Source organism: Meleagris gallopavo, chromosome 15 (genome assembly GCF_905368555.1).
Source record: "Meleagris gallopavo chromosome 15, MGAL_WU_HG_1.1, whole genome shotgun sequence".
NCBI lineage: Eukaryota > Metazoa > Chordata > Aves > Galliformes > Phasianidae > Meleagris > Meleagris gallopavo.
This window is the reverse complement of record NC_139418.1, coordinates 3,873,837-3,896,658: the sequence shown is the minus strand read 5'-3', so window position 1 is coordinate 3,896,658 and position 22,822 is coordinate 3,873,837. Positions and strand designations below refer to the sequence as shown.

At 37.6% G+C, this 22,822-nt stretch overlaps 1 protein-coding gene across 5 annotated transcripts in view; it reads right to left on the bottom strand.

Annotated features, from left to right (window-relative positions):
* SLIT3 (slit guidance ligand 3) overlaps positions 1-22,822 on the bottom strand; it is a 484,215-nt gene that overhangs the window by 417,555 nt on the left and 43,838 nt on the right. For all 5 annotated transcript variants that reach the window (XM_085236326.1, XM_085236325.1, XM_085236329.1 and 2 more), the window contains one exon: positions 10,185-10,256. In XM_085236326.1, the coding sequence (XP_085092452.1) occupies positions 10,185-10,256 (72 nt within the window). The remainder of the gene's footprint in view (positions 1-10,184; positions 10,257-22,822) is intronic.

The following is a 22,822-nucleotide window of genomic DNA, read 5'->3' as shown; positions in this document are numbered from 1 at the left end:
TTGGAGGACTTTTATGATGGAATTACAGCATCGGTGGATAAAGGAAGAGCAACTGACATCATCTACCTGTCCCACACATCTTTGTTGCCAAAGCAAAGAAAAATGAACTTACCAGATGGACCACTCACTGGATAAGGAATTGTCTGGATGGTCACACTCAGAGAGTACCAGTCAACAGAAGAATGTTCAAGTGGAGACTGGTGACAAGTGGCATTCCTCAGGGATTGGTGCTATTTAACCTATTTTTGTAGGTGACACAGACAGTGGGATTGAGTTTCTTCCTCAGCAAGTTTGCAGATGACACCAAGCTGAGTGGTGCAGCTGACATGCTAGAAGGAAGGGATGCCATCCAGAGGGACCTGGGCAGGATTGAGAGGTGGGCCCATACCAATCGCTCAACAAGGCCAAGTGCAAAGTCCTGCACGTGGGTCAGGGCAATCCCAAGCACAAATACAGGTTGGAGAGAGAATAGTTTGAGAGGAGCCCAAAGGAGAAAGATTTGGGGGTGTCATTTGATGAAAGGCTCAACAAGAGCTGGCAATGTGCACTTGTAGCCCAGAAGGCCAACCGTATCCTGAGTTACATCAAGAGAAGAAACACCAGCAGGTCAAGGGAGGTGATTCTGCCCCTCTGCTCTCACGAGACCCCACCTGGAGTACTGCATCCAGTTCTGAGGCCCTCAACTTAAGTAGGTCCAAAGGCAGGCTTCAATCAGAGTGATCACCCCTACAAGGACAGGCTGAGGGAGTTGGGGCTCTTCAGCCTGGAGAAGAGAAGGCTCTGGGGGGACCTTATAGTGGCCAGTCAGTACCTGAAGGGTGCCTACAGGAAAGCTAGGAAGGGACTTTTTATAAAGGCAGGAAGCGACAGGATGAGGGGAAATGGCTTTAAACTGGAAGATGGTAGATTTACACTAGATATTAGGAAGAAATTCTTTACTGTGAGGGTAGTAAGAACAGCCTGTCCTGAATCTGTGGATTCCCCCTCCCTGGAGGCATTCCAGACCAGGCTGGATGGGGATTTCGGCAACCTGGTCTAGAGGGAGGTGTTCCTGCCTATAGCAGGGGATTGGAACTAGATGATCTTAAAGGTCCTTTCCAACCCATACAATTGTATGATTCTATGAAGTTAAGCAAAGCAAAAGACAAGTATTTAATTTCAAATATGCTTCATACAATTCCTGAATGGTATTTGCATTTTTATTGCAGGAAATCTCAAACTTCAACAGTGGAATTACTGTATATTTGAATTAGCCCTTTAAGCTCCAAAGCATTATGTAAGAAGAAACATGCTAAAACCAGCTCTTAGAATCTTTTAACACACTGTCATGAGCCTCCGTTTCCAGTATGTTACACAGAGCTACGAAACAAGAGCTGCTCAAAGGCACACCCTGTATCACATCCTCCTCTTAGTCATAAGACTAAGAAGATAATAAACCTCCCTTGCTGATCTATTTCTGTAACAGTGTAACATTTCATGACTTGCAAGAGTAGCAACTCCTTAAGAAGTAAAATTTAAATAACTTGTGCAAGTTTACAATGTAGGCTGCAATCGTGACATGAAACCACCTCACACAGTCTCGATGAAATCCCTCCAGATCAGCTTCAGGTTGACCCTTCTGAAAAGCAGTGTTGCACAGACACATGCTTCAGGCTGAAATCCCACTACTTCTCTCAGCTGAAGGAGATTTGAATTAAAATGAAATCCTGGATCACTCATGATTGTATTTCAATAGGAACCACAGAACATTTACAAGTTATAGCAGTATTCATTTTGCTGACCTTTTTGCGTCTGAAACATTTGAAATAGACATGGCCTACAATCCCAGGAAACATACTGAAAAATTCCAGAAAGCCTAAGTGCAGCTTCCCATTGTACACACTGCAGCTTTCAAGAATAAAACAGACTAAGAATTAAAACAAGGTAGCATTTGGTTTGAGTCATTTTGCCCACAATAACATTTACACACAGAGCACTCTGAAGTCACCATAAATCTCCGCAGGTAAAGTTGAGTTCTGCTGCTGTCTAAAAGCAAACAGGAGACTGAGGTACCAGAAAGCCACTGATGGAAAAAGGCTTTTCACTTTTGAAGTCATAGATTAAAATCCAGACCCCTGAGCAGCAGAAGTTATCCCTCTCGTACCTTGGCAGTGACTGAGTTGCCTACTACTATCCACATGAACACCAAAAGCAGCACTTATTATTTGCAAGCTATTTCCAGAGTATTTGCAAGGACTTTTATAAAACGTGGAATTTAATCTCATCTTTAACCTCAGGATGACAGCCTATTGTGGAAAGCGATGGAAGTATTTACATTATCATTACTACATTTTTCCTGTTAAGCAGATGAGATGTCTGTGCTTCAGGCCACTAATTCATTCGTACAGTCACTTCACTTAAGGAAAAAATGGCCTCAAATACAAAAAGGATGTTAAACATTCCTATCACCTGGTTAACCAACAAAGCTGTATCTGTTCTCTACTTTCACCAAGTTGCAAGAATGAAAATTTACAAGGGAATTTGCAAGTGCTCATTTTAACTATGGCCAGGAACCTCAAGTAGTACTGGACCTTTCACTAAGCCAAGCATTCAGCAAAATACTTTTCAGCTGTTCTAAATGCTCAGCCAAGGAGGAAAGTTCAAACAAAATTCACATAGGAATTAACTAAAAAACATGTTTTTAAACAAAAGCAATATCCATACAGCAATAAATTATGAACAAGTACACCATGATGTGCTGATGTTTGCAGACTAGCTGTGGTGCAGAGACCAAAACAGCACGTTAACAAAGCAAATGAAGTGAATCTGACACACCACACTCCTTCTAGCAGGCAGTCAGACCAACATGGCCAATCAGCTTCTGTAAAGAAGGAGCCAGCAGACCACTGTAGGTCAGACTACGTACAGAAATAATACATTCACCGATGTAATCTAACTAGTCTTTGGCCATACTGCAACCCACCAGGCTTTTCGACCCTCTGAGTTTAGCAAAGCAGCCCATGGCTTTAATGCATGCCCCCACTCTGCAGAGGTCACTGTGAGGAATGCCTCCCCAAACACACCTTTACTATGAAGCAATGCAGAGGAACCACACTACCTCAACTGAGCAATGCTTGAATTGTGCTAACAAAAGCAAAAGACTGAAGTTCTGAAGTCAAACACCAGAAAATGGTAAGCCAGAAATATCCACCCACAGTTATCGTATTTCATGAGTTCTGTAATGGCTTTTAGTGACTCTACTTCTTGTTACGATGGCTTTCACGTGACTATGTTTTGCCCTCAGTTTTAGGTTTTCTACTCTAAACGCAGAAGTTGAAGCCTGTTAATAAAGATGCATTTCAGACTGGCAGAGCATACACCATCACCTTCACAAACCATGCCTCCAGCCATCCAGCTGACGAATAACCATGGCATTCTGACAAATCCTGTAGTTGCATAAAAGCAGCAAAATGGCCTGTCCCACCAACAGCTGTTAAAAGGAATTTGAACTCTATCTATCATCTTCAAGTAAAATTACTGCAAGTCAATGCTCTTCACATCTCTTATAAAAGGGCCTTGAAGATGTAGTTCTCACTGAGCAGGATACAGAAATCACAAACAGCCCCTCTGCTGCCATCTGTTACACAGCAACACAACATAATGGAATACTGGAGGGATGGCACAGCCTCTACTGCCCTCCCACCAACATCCACTTCTGATTTCATGGACCAACAAGATAAAATAGGAGGCATTCTTTTCAGAGCTGCCCTCATATAAAGCCAATGAATGCTCTCATGTGAGATTTCGTAAAAACTTAATGCTCACTTTCTTCCACCCAAGGAAGACATTTGTCCACACCCTTTCTTCTACAACTTCCCTTCTGAGACATTCAATTCCACCATTCTACTCAGCCCCAGAAATAAATAAGCAGTTACTCAGTGTCAGAAATGGTTGAAACTAGGAATTGCATGCTACTGCAAAAGTCACCCGTTCTTTCTGGAAGAGAAAACCACCTGTAAGCTTCTTCAGCTTATCAACACAACAGTTCTGCAATTTTATTTTTTTTTTCTTTTAATGTACACTTGTAAGCAAGGAAAACAAATGTTCTCTAGAAGAAAAATATCAATAGACTGCAGAAGTTCTGAAAAGTCATATTTTTCTATACATCTCCAGGAAGCAAGGTCAGCAAGTTGAGGGAGGGGATTGTGTCCCTCTGCTCTGCAGTGGTGAGACTTCACTGGAGTGCTGTGTCTAGAAATGGAGCCCTCAGCACAGGACAGATGTGGACCTGCTGGAGTGCAGCAGGTCCAGCAGTGTGGCTGGAGGGCCACAAAAACTATCCCTGGGGTGGAACGCCTCTCCTAGAGGAGGGGCTAAGAGCTGGGGCTTTGCAGCATGGAGAAGAGAGGGCGGAGAGACCTATATAGTAGCCTATTGGTATGTAGAGGGGCTGTGAGAAGGAAGGGGACAAACTCTTTAGCAGGGTGTGTGGTGTGGTTTCAAACTAAATGGAAGATATTTAGATTGGATGTAAGGAAGAAGCATCTCCAATAAGAGCAGTGAGGCCCTGGGACGGGTTGCCCAGGGAGGTGGTGGATGCCCCATCCCTGTAGACACTCAAGTCAGGCTGGACGGGGCTCTGAGCACCTGATGTAGTGTAGGTATTCTTGTTCATTGCAGGGGAGCTGGACAAGACAACCTTTAAGGGTCTCTTCCAATTCAAAAGATCCTATGATATTCCTCATTATTCTGGAGATAAGAAACATTTCTGGTGGGATTAATACCTAATTAGATAATGTGACTACATACTGAATTTTACTGACATTAAGAGTAGGAAGAATTTTAAGGAACATTATAAACTATTTATAATAGTAAATAGCACTGACAATGTGAACCTCCTTTGTTGAACTTAAAAGGTTCACAAGGCTAATCTTAGTGTTAGAAAAATACACAAAGCATTCTCCAGTTTAGGACTACGTTAATTAGACAGTAACGGTACAATTTTATGTAATATATTATCTCTCAGACTTATAGTGTGCTTTTAGAGAGTGCTTCTAATAAAAGCTGCATCTAGAAAAATGGAAACCGAGGAACAGGATAAGGCTACCATATCAGTAAGTGGCAAATTAATCTAATTGTGAATCCCCTGAATTCTTGGGCTGAACACGAACCAAAATACTACATCTGTTTTTTAAAAGCAATAAAAATACATCACTCGTCTAAAATCCTTTGCCATAAACCACTTGCTCACACAAATTGACAATATACATCTTCTTAGAAAAAAAGTTATCACTAAAACAACTTTCCCAAAGGGCACTCTTTCTACTCCAACTATGCTTACTTCCCTTAGAAGGGAAAACGAGGTTTTTGGTCAATATAATTTTAAATAATCGATTTTACAGAGGGTGAAGAGCCGCAATGAGGATGGAGCCTTTTGACAGGTTTTCATTTGTTTTCTTCTCTCACAGAATTTCTTTTTTTTTCAAATTAAAAAAAAAAAAACAAAAGTAGCCTTTTGCACTAATTTAGGCAGAAAAAAAATCTGTCTATGTCCCATAGAACTGATGTGTCTATATATTAAAAAAGCCTGCTAAATACATTATTTGCAACCAGAGCCAAAAGGAAGATATAAAATGACTTCAGGTTGATAAATGGTGTAAATGCATTCCAGCTATCTGCAGCAAAGATCTCTGACCTAATGCACATCATTCTCAAACCAGAAATGCACCCCAGAGACCAGCAAACACTTACTGTAATTATTTACTGTCTTCTCAAAAGACCCATTGCAATTTATATATAGAGTAAAACTACAGTTATTGTATGTGGAAAAACCACAAAAAAATATGCTGTTGTAGCCTGAGCTATTTTGTCATGGCAACACCATAACTCAACCTGATATAAAAGCTGAATTGTCAGGATCCTGCTTTAATATGAAATGATAATGCAGCTGCGAGTCAGAGATCCATATCTCCTTCCAAAAAGAGAACAAACAAAAATAAACACTAAGGAAATTTATCAACTGGTCCCTTTTCCAAACATGGCTTCTGAAGACACCCATTAAAGAAAAGATTCTGAATTTGATCAGATGACATGATTCTGTGATTCCATGCTCACAGCTTGCTAAGGGTCAGACTGGAAAGGAGGGTTTAGAAGATGCAGTTCTAAAAGGTCATGATCAAGTTTTGCACAAATCAAACACGCAAATCTCGTAGCAACAATGAAGATCTTAGCTGCAAGAGGGCTCAAGGGAAAGCAGAATTCAGTACAATCTAATCCACACCTGCCCAATTCAAACCAGAAGACGCTGACTTACCTGAGCTAACTTCTGATTCCAGGCACATTGTGCAATAGGATGACAGCCCTGCACAGTGAACCTAGAAGTACACTATTTATCAAGGACAGCTCCCTGAGCAAGGCAGGAGCCGTGAAGTTCCAGCTACTCTTAGCAGGGATCACCTGATAAAGCTACCTAGACATAACCAAATATACACAATGCACAAACACTAAAAATCAAAGAGTCACATGATTTTGTTTGTAAAAAGAAATGGACAATACTTATGTACAAAAATATAATTTAAAGTTAATATGATGAACAATGAGTTTGCATAGGCTGTCAGCATCCAGTAATTTTATCATTAAAATTGCTTTCAAATACACATGCACACAACAGTACACGTCTCCCACTTGGCCTGGTAGGGTGTGTGCATGCTTTCTTGCTTCTAGGTTCCCTTTAAAAACAACAAAAGTCAAAGAGACACTGAATATTTGCTGACACTTTTCCAGTTATCAAAATCCCAGTTATTTTACTTTTTACAGTGATATTAGTTATTTACCTCATAATAAACTAGGAAACTCACTATTCAAGTACACACACAGCTATGTTTATAAACTTCATGAACAAATTTGACGCTTCATTTTAATATCAGAAAATAATAACCTGATGATCAAAGCCTCTTAATAGAACTGCTGCATTACATACTTTGGTTTACAATACTTCTTTGCCACATTTAATCACTTCTATAATTATAATTCTTGCTTTTTTCCCCTCAATGGCTCAATATGAGTAAACAGTACCTAAAGCTATACAATTTTTTCTCCATTTCTGGAAATATCAAAAGTGCCTTTCTGTTATTCAGATTTCTCATTAAAAACATTTGCAGTTTGAATTATTAGATACTGAATTACTTATCCTAGATAAAACAATTAAGAAGCTTAAAACCTAGGAAGTCAAAGCAACAGAGCAATGTCAGACACTTCCACTAGAGATTTCAACAAAGGGTTCATTCACCAGCTACCTTAAAACTCTTACCTAAACTAGAGCAAATAAAATCTACAAGTCTCAAAGCCATGCTTTCTAGAATAAAAGGCTCAAAAGTTTACGAGAAATTAATTTTGTGAGATGTCTCATATTCCATCTATGGTTTATTTCCATATGTAAACACGTATTTCTGCACCTCGTGTCCACTAAATATGACAACAAAGCTAAGCAACACTGTAAAAGATGGGAAGATACCGTGTATGTTGGAACTTTGGAATAAAGTTGTAGAAAAAAAAAAAAACAAAGGTACCTGAAGTGTAGAGATTTATTTAGAAGCCTTGTAAGTTAGTATCTACCTCCTTACTCAAATTTTATTAGTTATCATAAAGACAAAATCTCAGTGACAATGCACAGTGACCTCAGTGTACTCTGGTGACAAATGAAGAAATGAACAGGGCCAAATGGACATCTGTCCTAAACTACACAAAGTGTGTGCTTGCAGAAGAAAAGAGAGTATCCAGACAGATTTCTACCCCAGTCTTACAAGTATATCACTGACAGGAAAACAGTGATCTATAATTCAATTTCCAGTAGCAGCAACAAGACTGAAGATACTCCGTGGATACAAAACTGCATGAAGGTAGATTTAGTAGTTCTTTATTGTGAGGATGGTGACAGACTGCAACAGGCTGCCCAGAGAGGCTGTGGATGCCCCCTCCCGGAGGCATTTCAGGCCAGGCTGGATGGAGCTGTGAGCAACCTGGTCTAGAGGGAGGTGTAGCAGGGGGGTGGAACTTAATCATCTCCACTCCAATTCAAATCATTCTCTGATCTTAGCTGTATAGTTTCCACAGTGTCCAAGTATATACACATATGTACACGTACATCTGTCTAAAATCCATTCCAGTAAGTAGCAAATCACTCATTCCTATTTCATCAACAAAAAACATACAATCCAACTGCATTTGGAATCATAACTATTCAATTTACTAAGATCTATTTTACTTAAATGTACATTATATTTGAACTCTTGGATCTTCAAAAGAAAAAGCAAATTTATACTCACAAACACTGCAACAGCAATCCATCTTGAACACTATTAAGTGGCAAGAAGACTTTGAATGAACCACAGTGAATAAAGGCAAGTGTTTCAAAAGCATCCATTGGGAAGCATTCCAGAATACAGCACTCATATTAATAATCGTATTTTATGCAATTTTATTACAATCTTTTAATGCTAAAAGCAAAATCACTCTTGCTTTTAAAGACGATAATGTATCATGATTATACAATTTAAAAAAAAAAAATACATTCTGGTATTGGAAAAGGTGAATTACTTTCTCATAGATTTTTTTGTGCAAAACTCCTCAAGAACAACACAAGTGATCAACAACCAACTTCCCTTTGGAACCACATGACCAGGAAGTTTTTCAACCTTATAATAGTCATATTACTCACAGATGAAGTTCAGCATGCTCAATAGGCATTCATATTAGTGGGTATGTGTAAACTCTAATTCTTTTTTTACTGTTTTATTTTAAGCTTTAAAGCATCACCATCACTTTAGGAAATCTCCATGAAGCAAGTCTTTTATGAAATAATTATGACCAGCATCTTCTGGAGAGCTGATAATGGTATCCACAAGTATGTACCAGCTCATGCTTTACACTCAAGAGAAGTTTAAATATAGAGAATTTTAGAAATAAGCAAAGACCATTAGGAAATAAAACTAAATTATTCATTCTTAGCAAATCCGTTTGGCAAATATTTTCCAGTGCACTTAAAAGGTAGGAAAATGTTGAATTATTCAAAAATCCAAATTCTGAGACCAAAGAACAGCTTTAGCTTGTAATTTTTCTTATTTATTCTCTCCAGAACAATGAGGCTCACTTGCTTGTACAGTAAATTTCTCAAGTTCTGACACCAAAAAAGTTCATTAGAGAAATTCTCCAAATACGCGTCACTGCACAATGCTGCTCAACTTGTCTGCTTTCAAACCTTCAGCAAAGAGACATGCTTTAAGAATTCAACTGATTTCAAAATTCATCTTCACCATCACCACACATTTTGCATTTCCACAGGAGAAAAAGTATACCATACTGCCTCAATGATTTGTTTGCTCACATACTGAAGGTATTAGAATGCATCCACATGGACGCAGCAATTTTTCACCCACAGTAACTTTTCAATGTCACTAGCCAAATCCTAAACCTTACAAACATGTTCCATAAACAAACACTAAAGCCTAAAACAGAAATTTTAAACAGAAGTTTTAAAATGTAACTCATTCTTCAGAAAAGCAGACTGGATCATAAGCTAACTTCTTAGATCCTGGCAAAGTTTCTTTCAAAGAGCTTTTGACTACTTCTTTCAAAAGGTAGATTATCCTTTTCTTGCTAGTAACAGTGCAGGCACCTCCCCCATTTGATTTCTATACACTCTTCCTTTTCCTCCAACAGGTGACTGTATTAACATTTCCCTTTTCCCTTCAAAAAACAATGATGCAAAGCTTACATTTGTCTCCTCTCTGTTTAGGCTGAAACTGCTGCCATCAAAACATCTAACAGGGGTGTTTGGTTTTCTTTTTTATTTCAGTAAGATGAGAAAAATATTTAGAAAAAAATAAAAACAACCTGCACTATGTCAACACGTTTTTAGATAACAGAAGCATGCAGCCTTCTCATGGGCATCTAGACTATAAGCTGCCACTTTTCTCAATTTCTATATCTATACACAGAGAGTTGAGAATAATAATTCTTGAAATCCCTTTTGTATTTACAACCTACTGAACTACCAGTACACGCAAAGAAAACACAGCACCCTAAAAACCTTTACAACCTAGTAGTTTTAATACCATGAAACCTCTCACCACAGTCAAAATACAAACATGCAAATCCACGTAAGGATAAGGAACATTCAATAGAAATATAAACTGGATTATACTTACAATCTGGTTAACTTCTGTGTGTTCTGAAAAAGGAGCTCTGGAAGAACTTGCAATTTGTTCTTGTTCAGACGCCTAAAATGTTAGAATCAGAACAAAAATTACATTGCCATCTCATTTTAAAAGCCCATTCTATTAAGCATAAACACAAGAAGCTCCTATTGTATTAAAGCTTATGTTATGAATACAACACAGAATGCTTTAGGTACATTAATCATAGATGAGCTAAACAGATCGTGGCATCTGTAGACCACCTGCCTACATTCTTGAGATAGGGAGTCAAGTGACAATCACCAGAAAGTTTGAATGTTTTAATATGGATGAGTACACATTTATTTATCTTCAGTTTTGCTCTGGATGCCTTCCAGTAGTGAAACGTATGGCTCCCATATTCAGCTTGCAGTGCTCTGAGGAATAATTAGCAGGAGTTATCTGGATTTCTCGTTTGCTTTATAAACATCACAGCACAGTAATTTAAATAACCTGAATAAACAAGTTCATTTTCAGATTAGCTATTAGTTCTCCAGTATGCACACATGACAATTATATTCATTCAGAAATTTCTTAAATCTCCACTTTGAAAATACGAGCAGTGTTGAAGAACATATGAAAACACAGATGACCAGACAAACACTTGGAGTTTTGAATTACTACCTTTAAGCTGTTCTCTGAATCATTTCTGGAAGAATAAAAGTGTTCATATGCTAGCCCATTTCACTTTGAAAAAAAATTTATGCTGATGAGCAAATATTATCAATTTTGAAGAAATCTGCCACATTACAAATTCTTCCAGCTCAATAGCAACAAGAAAAAAAAAACAAAAAAAACCCACCCAAACTTTCTCTCCTTGGTAAAACACAGCCCTGCAAGACCTAAAAGAAGTTTCATTGGCAATGGTTTCTTTTTTTTCCTCTCAGTGTTTTTTTTCCATCACCAACAAAAACAGCTAATTGCTTTCACAGTCCTAATGAATGTTATTTGCATGTTGAAGTGGACATTACAATTTCATACAGCTACACCATCTAAAGATGGCTTCTTCCACGTGCCTTTGTATTACTGTCTTCTTCCCTCTCTTTTTCCCAATCTAACTTAAATTTCACCTTGATAACAGATGTCTATTTGCTAGAATTTTGATCACAGAAGAAAACTGGAACTTTCAGAACCTACTGATACTTAGCACTCAATATCTGGTGCCCAGTTTCCTTGCAACTGAGTTATTTCGCTCTCAGAAGTCAAAATTCTTTTTGAATTGAAAGGCCTTCCTCAGAGATCACTCTAACCTTGTGGAGTTAGAAGCGCAGTCTTCATATGGCAACCATATGAACAAGTCTTGCAAGAGAAAGCAGCAGTAAGGGAAAGGGGAATTATCTACTCCTCTTTCTAACACCTATGACAGATCAAAGGCTGGATATGCAAGCTTGCTTACAAAGCCTAAACACGTATGCATTAGGCATGCTGCTTGCTGATGTAAGCAGATATAGAAATTGGTTATTTCACATCACTTTTACCAAGTAAGCAATTTAATTTTGAACAAATCAGTAAATGAAACGCTAAACATAAACATAGGAAACACGAAGCACCCGTCTGTATTTGGGAAAGTACATATAGGAGTTTTCCAACTGGATTCCTTTAGCAGTGTGAAATTTCACACTTCTATATTGAATCAAGCTTGCCTTCTCTTTGAAGCTGAGAGTGTGCAACTTCACCCTCCGCAAATTCACATTTTCAGTTAAATATATATATTTCATAGAGAAAAAAAAGTCTTAAAATACAATGAAAAAAATATTTGTGAGAATACAGCTTCACATTACAACCTGCTGTTCAAGGATAGAAAACATTTCACGTTGGTCTAAACATGTTGTAAAATTTTAACACAGTACTGTTAGAAATGAAGAGTTGACTTTTTCATACTGCAGCAGTAAGCAAACTAAAGCCTCCTGTCAAAGACCAGTACCATTAAGTCATTGTAAGTTTGCCTCAACTCATGCATAAGCTTGATTTTCAAAACAACTCATCCACACATTAGTGCTCCTAGATGTGATAAGCACGTGATGCTGTCCTCAGTATACTGCAAGCATACAGTATTACATTATCACAGCCAAACTGGGCTTACAGCTGGTGAGTCACAGAGGTGCAAGTACTGATAACTACGAGAAACTGTTTCGGGACTCCACGACCATTTCCATCACTTCCTAAGACTTGCTTCAGGTTGTAATTTCTGCTAAAGTCATTTTATTCACACTTTGATCCTCAGGGGAGACTAGCAGGGTATTGTATCTCTTCAACACCACACACAGCATGTAAACAGATCATAATTCAATATTCACCAAAGACTGGATCAGCCCTTATAAACTTAGATATTTTATATGCTAAATACAGTCACAATTGCTTTATACCAGTACACCACCAACAGCCTAAGAAAAATCCCAATTACACTTATTTCTCTTCCCGGGACTGAGAGAAAGTTTGTTAAGGAAGTTCTTAACATAGAAGTATCAAACTACTGGACAAGATTCTTTTAAACCTCATAAAAGAAACACTGAAGAGTTCTAAACTATTTTAACAAACAAAAAAAAAACCTCTGCATGGTCACCAGTAAGCCCTTTTTCCTTCGGTTCGATGGCAAGTGCCAAGCATGAATGAAATGTAGTGGAACAGCTCCTCATGCATCATTTTATGGGAACTTGATTTTATCCTCATCCACCAGTAAACCCAATGACACAGAAATAAACGTCAAGTGCAAAGTGAAGCAAGCACTAGTAATGCCAGCACAAGGCAGGGCAAGCTCTAATGGAGCGCTCTCAAGCAGAACTTCAATGCACTAGCTAAATGTGCTTTAAGGAACCAGTTTGGCAGCAGCATCTTCACACAGGAAAAAATTAAAAAAAATAAATGAAAATCACAAGAGCAATACTGAAATACCCTGTGCTTGCATGAGACTTTTACCTATTGCAGCCTTTCATCTCCATATCATCACAAATCTTGACCCTATCAAGAGGTTAACTCTATATACAGCAGTGTTTCTCATTTTATAATAAATATCTTGAAAAACTTTAAGCCATTTATTCCAGTAAAACAAAAATTAATAGAAAAGAAGATCATAAACAAAATTTGCTAAGTTTATGTAAAGATTTTTTGGAGAGGTCAAAATGTTACTGCCACACCAACTCCTTTGCATTGCTCGAAGTGAGAGCACAACCTGGGACTCACAGCACACTACAAATGAAATCATTCATCTGTCCTCTCATGTTAGAAACACGTTGGCTGCACAATCCGCACCCGCTCATCACCATCACTGTACCAATACCGAGGTATGCCTAGGGGAAGGAAGGAATCTGATTACACAGCCAGAGAAGACCAGGTTCAGTTTATTTGACCAGAGACTGCTGGATGAAAATGCAGTTGTTCAGTCTCTGAATTATTTTGAATGGGATGTTTTAGAGCTAATAAGACCTGCAAAGTTCAGGGAATGCAATGCACTGGGGAGAGAGATACATAATCACCTCCTGCCACAGAACAGATTAGCTCCAGAGTTGGACTAGAAGCTGCTCTGTGGATGCACACAGCATGGAGCTCAAACTAATAAAATCTCCTGGAAGCTGAAGAACTATGCAGAGAGACCCTCCCAAGAGTCACATAGGTGCTGGCAATACCTGCATTGAGTCAGGCAGTAAGTCTGATCTAATGCATGCTGACTGTATAGCCAACAACATCCACGCACTGCAAGGCCCTCCGTCATCCAAATTATCTTTAACACTACTGCACATGGGAAATGTGAGTTCACACATACTGAACTGTTCTGCTCTTCAAGTCCCCATGCATAACCTACAAAAGACAACTGATCACCAGCTTTACTCAGTAGTACTCAACACACAATTAGTGTGTCCCCATGAGTCCATACATCACCTTTGTATGAGACCACCACACCAATACAGCACAACCACCCCTCACAAGGAACAAATGTTCACCTGTATGTCTGTTGGAGTATGTCTTGGGAGCAAGAAATAGTAATGGCTACAAAAACCTTTATTTCTGTATGCTGGAATTTACAACAGAAGTGAACTACTGTTTCTTCTGAAATTACTACAAGGCATTGCCACACTTCTCACAAAAAAAAAAAAAAAAAAAAAATTGCTTAGTAAATGGGAAAACTCATTCAAGGGTACCAACTTCCTGTGCTTGGATACAGTGTTATTTCCTCCTATTAAAATCATTCATAAAAAGCCAGGCATATGAGCAATCAACTCTCCTAATCACCTTACATAGGAACACAAGGATAAACAGAGTTTGAAGAACTGAGATACATGTACTTCTATAAAATGTCTAACACTTAACATACAATAACATTCATAGTGTGTTTTATATATATATATATGCATATCTCTGTCCACTACAGTAGTCTTGAATGGTAGGTTTATGTAAAAAAGTCAGCCTGTTATTAGATGTGCCCATGAAGTTTTAAGAGAAGAATAAGCCCTCCCTTCAGCACTACAGACAGCAAGACACGCTACTATTGCTTCCTAACATACATATCTTAGGTTACTTGTTGATTTATTCTGGATATTGCAAGAAACTGTTTTCAAGGCAGATATAAAATAAGGTAGGAACAACAACAACAAATTAATTACAATGATAGTGCATCTCCAAGGAATAATTCAATATACCTTTAAAATAAGGAAGTCATGAGCTGTGCTCTGAGAAAGACTCACCTGCTCGTATTGATCTGGAGAAGAAATCTACTTTTCTTAAACAGAGTAGACTAAGCCATTTAAAAATACAAAAGAAAAAAAAAAAAAGGAAGAAAAAGAGAAAAAAAAGCTTAAGGAGAAAACTTACAAAATACACAAACCAGGAAACAAAATTAAAATAAACTCAAAGATAGACTTGCCTGTTCTTCCTCACAGTTTTCTACAGCATTGGCAGGGGCTATTCATTGCAGCTGGTCACTCAAGATTTTACAGGTGCTGGGCTGTAATTTTGGGCCAGGCATATGAAAATGATTTTTAACCCTTCCTCTACTTTTTAAGTCTTTTACTTGATACAAGCAACCTCAATCAGCTGATACTGAGATGAGTGAAAGTCTGTATTACAGGGGTCAGCTGCAGCTACTCACACTGACTCCAGCAGCTATTTGAGCATTAAAAGCAGTAGACTGTTCTCTGAGATAGTCACAGACCTTGTCAACACAGACAGGCAAGTAGGTATGAGGTAACAATTCCTCCAGAAACACTGCACAACAGTGTCAGTAGTTTGGGATCCTGATTCAGCTATGGCTACTATAAGGTGCATCTTTCTCAAAAGAAAAATAAAGAAATAAGTAAATGCATGACTAGGAAGATCTCAGGTGCAACTGCTGAAGCTATCACCTGTTAGAATTAATTGAAAACATGTGTGATGAAGGCAAAATAGTAGAAGAGAAAAAAATAGTACTGCAGTGCTTTTTCTTCTCTCTCCTTCCAGAAAAATCATGCTTAATTTCACATAGTTTTTCAAGTTATTGAAATAAAGCCTCTTGTGCTTTCAAGACAGGTATCACAATATTTATTACCAATTAAAAAATCTATCTTTAAAAATCAAAATTACATTACACTTGTAAGCAAAAAAGAAATAAAAAATATTTTGTCTTTTCAAAGTTGTACCCCAGTTCTATTGAGATACTGAGCTGCTGGCCCCATGTAAAACGTCAAATTGTCACATCAGAGTATGGTGTCAAAATTATATTTTAAGATACCACAAATGAGTGCTTCACAGAGCCATAATAACAGAATGCACAAGAAAATAATCTATCAAAAACATGCACAAGATCTGGTTCTTGTATTACACTCTGAGGCCCTGACTATGAGAATGGAAATGTCACTGTATTGGATTCCTTGGTTTAACTTTGAAAAGCAGACCTTCATGAATATCAAAAAACTCATTAAGAAATAAATGAGTATTTGAAAGATTAAAATATTTGTAGGCACCACAGAATGTACTCCAAAAGAACTCTGTGACATAATCCCTGCACGAATACATATTTGGATTTTTAAAAAGGAAGAGCATCAAGGTCTCCACTGGCAGCAAACAAGGACCTCTACACAGAGCCAAACTGCTCAGCATACTGTTACAGGTAACCTAAAAATACGCAAGTGTGGAGTGTGTTTTTCTTCCCTTAGTAATACAAAGTGAAGGTTGATTATAAACTCCAGAAAGAGCTAGTGGCATTCAGTGCCTGAATGGCAAAATACCATATAACTCATTGCAAGTTAAACTTGAAAATGTTTCTTTGTTTGTTAAGTTCCAACTTAACAATTGCAATAGTATCCAACCCAGAAGTCACTTTTCAGAAAGTACATCCATGAAAACGTCAACTTACTTACTGTACAGAGATTTTTCAAGTGTTAGAAATTATCAGAAGCCTGCTAGATGGCAGGTTTATTCTCTTAAAGCCACTGTGTATCTACACGTTGAAGACTGAAAACTTAGAATTTCCATTTCAAGAATGGTCATATAAGGTTTGGAGAAAGACAATTTTGTAATAAAAGAAAAATTTAGAAGCATCCAATGCTATTGATGATAGCTTAAAAGAATAAATGTTTATTTTTCTGTGCAACAGTCAGTTATTTTGCACAGCAACTGGTTGTATACCATTAGTGCTAGTTTGTATGTTTATATAAGCGACAGGCAACTAAGAAAAATATTAAGTAATATTAATGACAAAAGTTCAACTGATGATTCCTGTGATCTCTGCCACAAGAAACATCAAGCTTAGAGTGTTTTCCATAGAAATATCATTTATGTGCTTTCTTCATTTGCTCTTAGAGTTTCAACTAGAGATCTAATAGTGCCTTACTTGTACAGTGGGTCTAAGCTACTACAGATATTAACTTCTTGCTTTTGGTACATTTTCTGTTTTCCATTCAGTTTATCAGGAATAAAATTCAGTACAAAAAATGTTAACATATGCTAAGCAATACAAATGCAGATTTTAAGTATGTATTCAAAGAACTGCAAAGCTTTTTCAGATGATGAAGTTGGTCTGCTGCGCAAACTGAAAGTGTTCCCAATGTAAGGCTTAAAAAATATTGAACTGCAAGAAGCAAAGCAAGACATACATAATCAGAGTTGCAACCAAGAGACAGGTATGTCTGTACAGGGTGTGTATGTTTATACCAATTATGTCTATATGAACATGACTTTTTTCATTTCAATTTACTTCACTGAAATCCCTTGTGTTCCAACTCTGGACATCTTCACATGCCTCCAGTAAGCCCCTTTTGCTCCTCAAAGATATATTTAGATGCAGATTTCTGTTCTCAAATATTATTCTCACATAATAAAAATAGATACATTATTTCATATCTTTCTGCATCTTCCTACTTCATGATTCAGATAGACTAAAAAAGATGTTTAAAGAATTTGTGAATTTTAAAAGTGACCAGAATACATCTTCCAATGTACTTTTGGCTCATTGTAGTGTTTCTTTTTTTGTTGTTTTGAGATGGGCCACATATAGCTCTTTACTGTTTCAACAAAAGTCACACTCCCTTTCCCCTACCAAAAATGTTTTGCTTATATACTTCAGTCCCTTAGAAAGTCATGTCTCTTATTTATTTCCATGGAAACTACAACAGACACAAAGAGCACAATATTACTATTTGATAGAAAAAATTCTTAGCTACAAAGCCCTGTTTTTCAACAGACACCACCATCAGCTACATACTTTCTCCATTAAGGAGAGTCTGTAAATGAGAGTCCATAAAAAGTCTGCAATGCTGTGATCATAAAAATTTACACCAGAAGAGGTGACCCACTATTTCATATCATTATTGCTAGGAAAATGTGGCCCACTCAGTCCATCTTTGAGCAGCCCAAAGAAAAGAAAGTCAGAAGGCACCAAATCCAGACTACACAGTGGATGCGGTTCACTCCAGCCAAGACTGGCAATGTGCCCCTCAGTCTTCAAAATGCTTTGGGGACTGGCATTATTGCCTTACAAGAGAAAGACTCTCTTCTCTGACTTGACTCTGGAAGCTCAAGACTTCAGCTTAGTCAGCACTGTGATGTAGTGGACAGAATTGATGGTTTGCTTAGGTTCCAGAAAGTCCAGAAGGATCACTGCCTCTCTATCCCAAAAGACAGTCACATCACTTTACCTGCTGAGGGTTGCATCTTGAACTTTTTCTTTGATGGAGAATTTACATGAGACCAACCCACGGACTGCCATTTTGACTGCAGATCACAGTGTTTATGCCACTGTCACATCTTGTCACCAATAATAAAATCCAGGAAACTGGCATCTTCAGCCTCACATTGGTTCAATAGATATACAAACTTGTATTTGTATACAAACTTGTATTCAGTGTTCACTATGCTCCTTGGTATGCAATTATAGGATTCACCTAGAACAAACTTGATGATATTCCAACACTGTCTCCATTTCCAAGGAGCCAAAGCAGATATTCAGCTCCATACACAGTTCCCATGTCATAATCCAACAATTTGCATGGATGAGCTGATCGAGATATTAACTTCATGATGTGACAGCTGTGCATGGCCATCTGAAATATCTTTCACATTTCTGTTGCCACTGCTGAAGCGCACCATCCACCACCCCACTGTACTCTCATCCACTTTCAATCTCCATAAATGTTCACTGTCAATCAAAGTCAGTGGGAGCCATTTTTTCCACAAGGAGGAATTCAATCCCATGCCTTTACTTCATAAGCACTTCCATGTTAGACGCCATTCCATCAGACTGCCCCTCTGCTCCCATTTGTTGCACAGCAACAAAAAGTAATGGAATATTGGTGGGAGGTTCAACCTCTACTGCCATCCCACCAACATCTGCCTTTGACATTGTGGGCAGACACAATAAAATAGGAGGCGTAACTTTCAGAGCAGATCTCAACAAGAGCCAGGTATTCCCCTTCCTCCCTCAGCCCCTCACCCATCTGAGGGTCCCATGTCCTGAAGGCAAGGGTAGGAGGGAAAAAACAGCAACTATAGGTCAATGTCAATCACTGACTATCAAGGGCTCTTAAAACAACAATGGAGAAGTTATTAACTGTGAAATTCCTACCTTCCTGGCTCCAACCAGGCTAATAATATTTCTTTCTCTGTCTGAAGCTGGGATAAGAGAAACTTAACTATTAAGATCCCTCTGACTGTTAAAAAAGAAACGGCCAGTGGAGGTTAGAAAGAGAGAATGCTGCCAACCTAGCAATAGTTTGAAGAAGTTTATCACAATGAAATAGAAGAGAAAAAAAATCTAGAACTATATGGGTTTTTATGCTTATTTCCTTTTTTTTTTTTAATTTTATTTTTTGGACAAATTCTGTAGGAGTAGAAGTATCTCAATTTGGATAAGAGAATTTTTAAATTGTTTTCACATCAGTGGTCACGTTTTCTTGGAGGGGATGCTTCCTCTGGAGTATGGACTTAACTGGATCTCTTGTATTTACACAATAGGAAGAGTCGGTTCTAGATCAGAGATTGCTGTCTCATGGAGTTCCACTCACAATGAAAGCGAACAGAAGCTACAGCTAACCTAAATTAAAAGGCATGATCAGTAGGAGGAGTGGAAAATAAGAAGTTCAATACATAAATACAACTATACATAGCAAGATGTCATGCATATTACAAGCAAGAGCCATCAACTTCATAGGTCTGTAGCTGTTCAGACATGGGAAACAGTTTTCTATATCATAAAATGACTATTTTAATAGTCACGCATAAAAACTTATCATTCTCAGTCGATCATTTCAGTTTTTAGTTCAAAAAGAATTGAAATTACATTGTTGTCTATTACAAATTACAAAGAAGAATCCCATTTCAATGATCATGCTGTTGTTTGTCACTTACTTGCTCAATATCTCTTTGTTCTCAAAGCCTGAATAACTAATGGAAGATTTTAGAAAGTTCAGAGAGAATGATATAAACTGTCAGCTCTGCTACTGGGCCTTGTAGTTACTTAGGTTTTTAGATTACAATAACGACCTAGGTTTTTTTGTGTGTGTGTTTTCTTTTTAATATATAATAGTTAGCTAGTTTTTACCCCTGGAAAACAGCAATATCTACCAACCTCTGGATTACACATCTGCTTTTCTACCGAGCATCAACAGCTTTACTGCAAAATCAAAGCATTACAAGTTTGTCAAGATATTAGTGGTACTCCATTCCTTCCTTCGCAAGTTCAACATCTTTCAAACTTGATTCGAGATCTGTATTCTTATTACTACATAATATTCAGCTCATTCTTCAAAGACAGAGGTACTCTGCTTTTAAATTTTTAAAAGGGCTAGTTTTAATGGAGCAGTCCAGCTTTTAACACTCGGTAATTATCCAAGTACCATTGGGTTCACTCTCCAATTTGGTCATTTATTCTGTTTCACACTCAAAGCATCTGGGTCTCATTTGGCTATAAACAAGCCGTTTTTTTTCCTCCTTTGTTATAAAGAGCTCTATAGCATTGTCCTTGGAGAAGAGCCTCGGGGAAAATGATGTAGTTGAAGCAGTTTCTAAGACTTCCTTTAAGAGAGAAGCGGTTACATCACAAGCTTGGGTGTAACCAAGAAGCAATAAAAATGAAATCAGGCATAAAGCAGTCTCAGGCAGAAAGACGGGAGTTATTGAATTCTAAGAAGTTTCTAAATTTTCTTTTTTAAAGTATACTGACTTAGGAAACAGTGAAGTAAGAACAAAGCCAATTTCATTCAATAGTTTCATCAGAAAATCCTGCCATCATCAAGAAATATGTTGCTGTCATTAATGTAACTTCTTCACTTGTTTTCTAACACTTATTTTTGTAAGACACCGCATACACACACACACACACACACACACACACACAAAAGTCAACTTTGTCCATTACTTTTGCTCAACATCTCTTTATACTAACAAACAAGGAAATAAAGCCAGATGATTTAAAACGGAATTTCAATAAGGTTACTATAAGGAAGTCCACTGCAATTTTACAGGATCATGGTTTCAAATACACAAATTTTATTTACATGAGATGGTAGTACAGAAGCTTTTCCAAGAACTGTGAAAGTCAGCACTGCATGTTGCTAAGATTATGTTTTTTAGAAAGAAAACTGTTTACAACAGTTACAACTTTGAGATTTCTTATTACAAACATAGCAGACTGGGTGGTCCTGGTTCACATTTTCAAAGCTGTCAAAAGCAATAAGCTCCACTAGTAACTTTTCATTAGACTAAAAAGATTATCCATCCTCTATCAGAAGCAGACTACATTTCTCTTTGCAGGAAGAAGCAGCATACAAACTGGTAACTCAAGTTTTCAGTTCTCCATATAAGAATCCTTACTTTTCTTTCAAAATCTTTTTATGTGGAAAAATGTGTTACAAGACGAATGATAAAGCTGTTGTGTATAAACATTATACACAGGTTTCCTTTGTCTGGGAACAAATTGTTAACAAGCAAAAATAAGTATGAGGAACAGGTTTTAAATTTCAACATTTTCCCAAAGACAACATGATTAAAAAAAAAGATTCAATATCATTCATACATGCATTAAGGTCTGAGGTCAGCTCTCTGCATCATAGAGAAAGGGGCTTAAGGGTTAGCACCAAACTAACTGAAGGAGGAACAGAGAATCTTACTAACAGAGAATGTTTATTGATGGCAGTGCCAATCCAATGGGCAAGCCCATAAACACAGAAGCAGCAGATGTCAGCTAACAGACAATCCCTTATCTCAGTAGCATGTATTTGTAAAACCCAACTACATGCATTCAGGGTGGCAGTTTATATCTGACTGTCCCAGACCCTGACATGTAACATTCCATACTGTCTTTAAATAGTCATTCAAATAAATGCAAAAAGGCTTGGTCACTTTGAAACAGAGACACTGCATAAGATATTGCAGAAGATAGCCACTTCTCAATTTCTGCAGTGCTCTAAAGTTTAATGATCATGCCCTCTTATTTCAAATCTTAAAAAAAAAATTAGAAGTTTACACAAAATCTTTGAACTTTTATATCTTCAAAACTCTAACATTAAGTGGAAAAAAAGTAGTTACTTTTTAATTATTGTTCCAAAGCTTATGTGAGAATAATCGGACTTTATCCAAGGAACCTATAGAATCTATTGTAATATCCCTTGCTGTTCAACACTGTTTATATTCAAACAGATTTTGTGAAGTCAGTAAGATAAACATGCTGAAGATATTATCCTACACTAATGAGTAATCTCTCCAGCCCAGCACTGCAAATCTATGAAGAAAGCAAAATGCAAATTCTAGTGTGCACATCCCCAAGCTGTGTTACCCCTGTTAACAAGACTTAAAAGCTCATATTAATCAAACTAACCATTTCCAGAAGTCAGAAATAGCTGTGAATAATTAGCTAAACTTGCAAGTAGAGCTACCGTTGCAATTTTTATCAGAAGAAACAGAACAGTATTCCTATTTATCTGCTCAAAAACTCGATACCAGCCCAGCTCACCACGCCTCTCCATATATAGTAAAGAATGCTTCTGTGGCAACGTGTTGCTTCTTCCTCCCTGGGGCTATATGCCAAGCAGAACTATTAAAATACGAAGACAACCATAATCATCTTTTGCCTGAAATTAAACTGGATGCTTAACAAAGGATGCATCTTCCAAAGCTAACAGAATGAAGACAGGGAAATAATTAAGTGG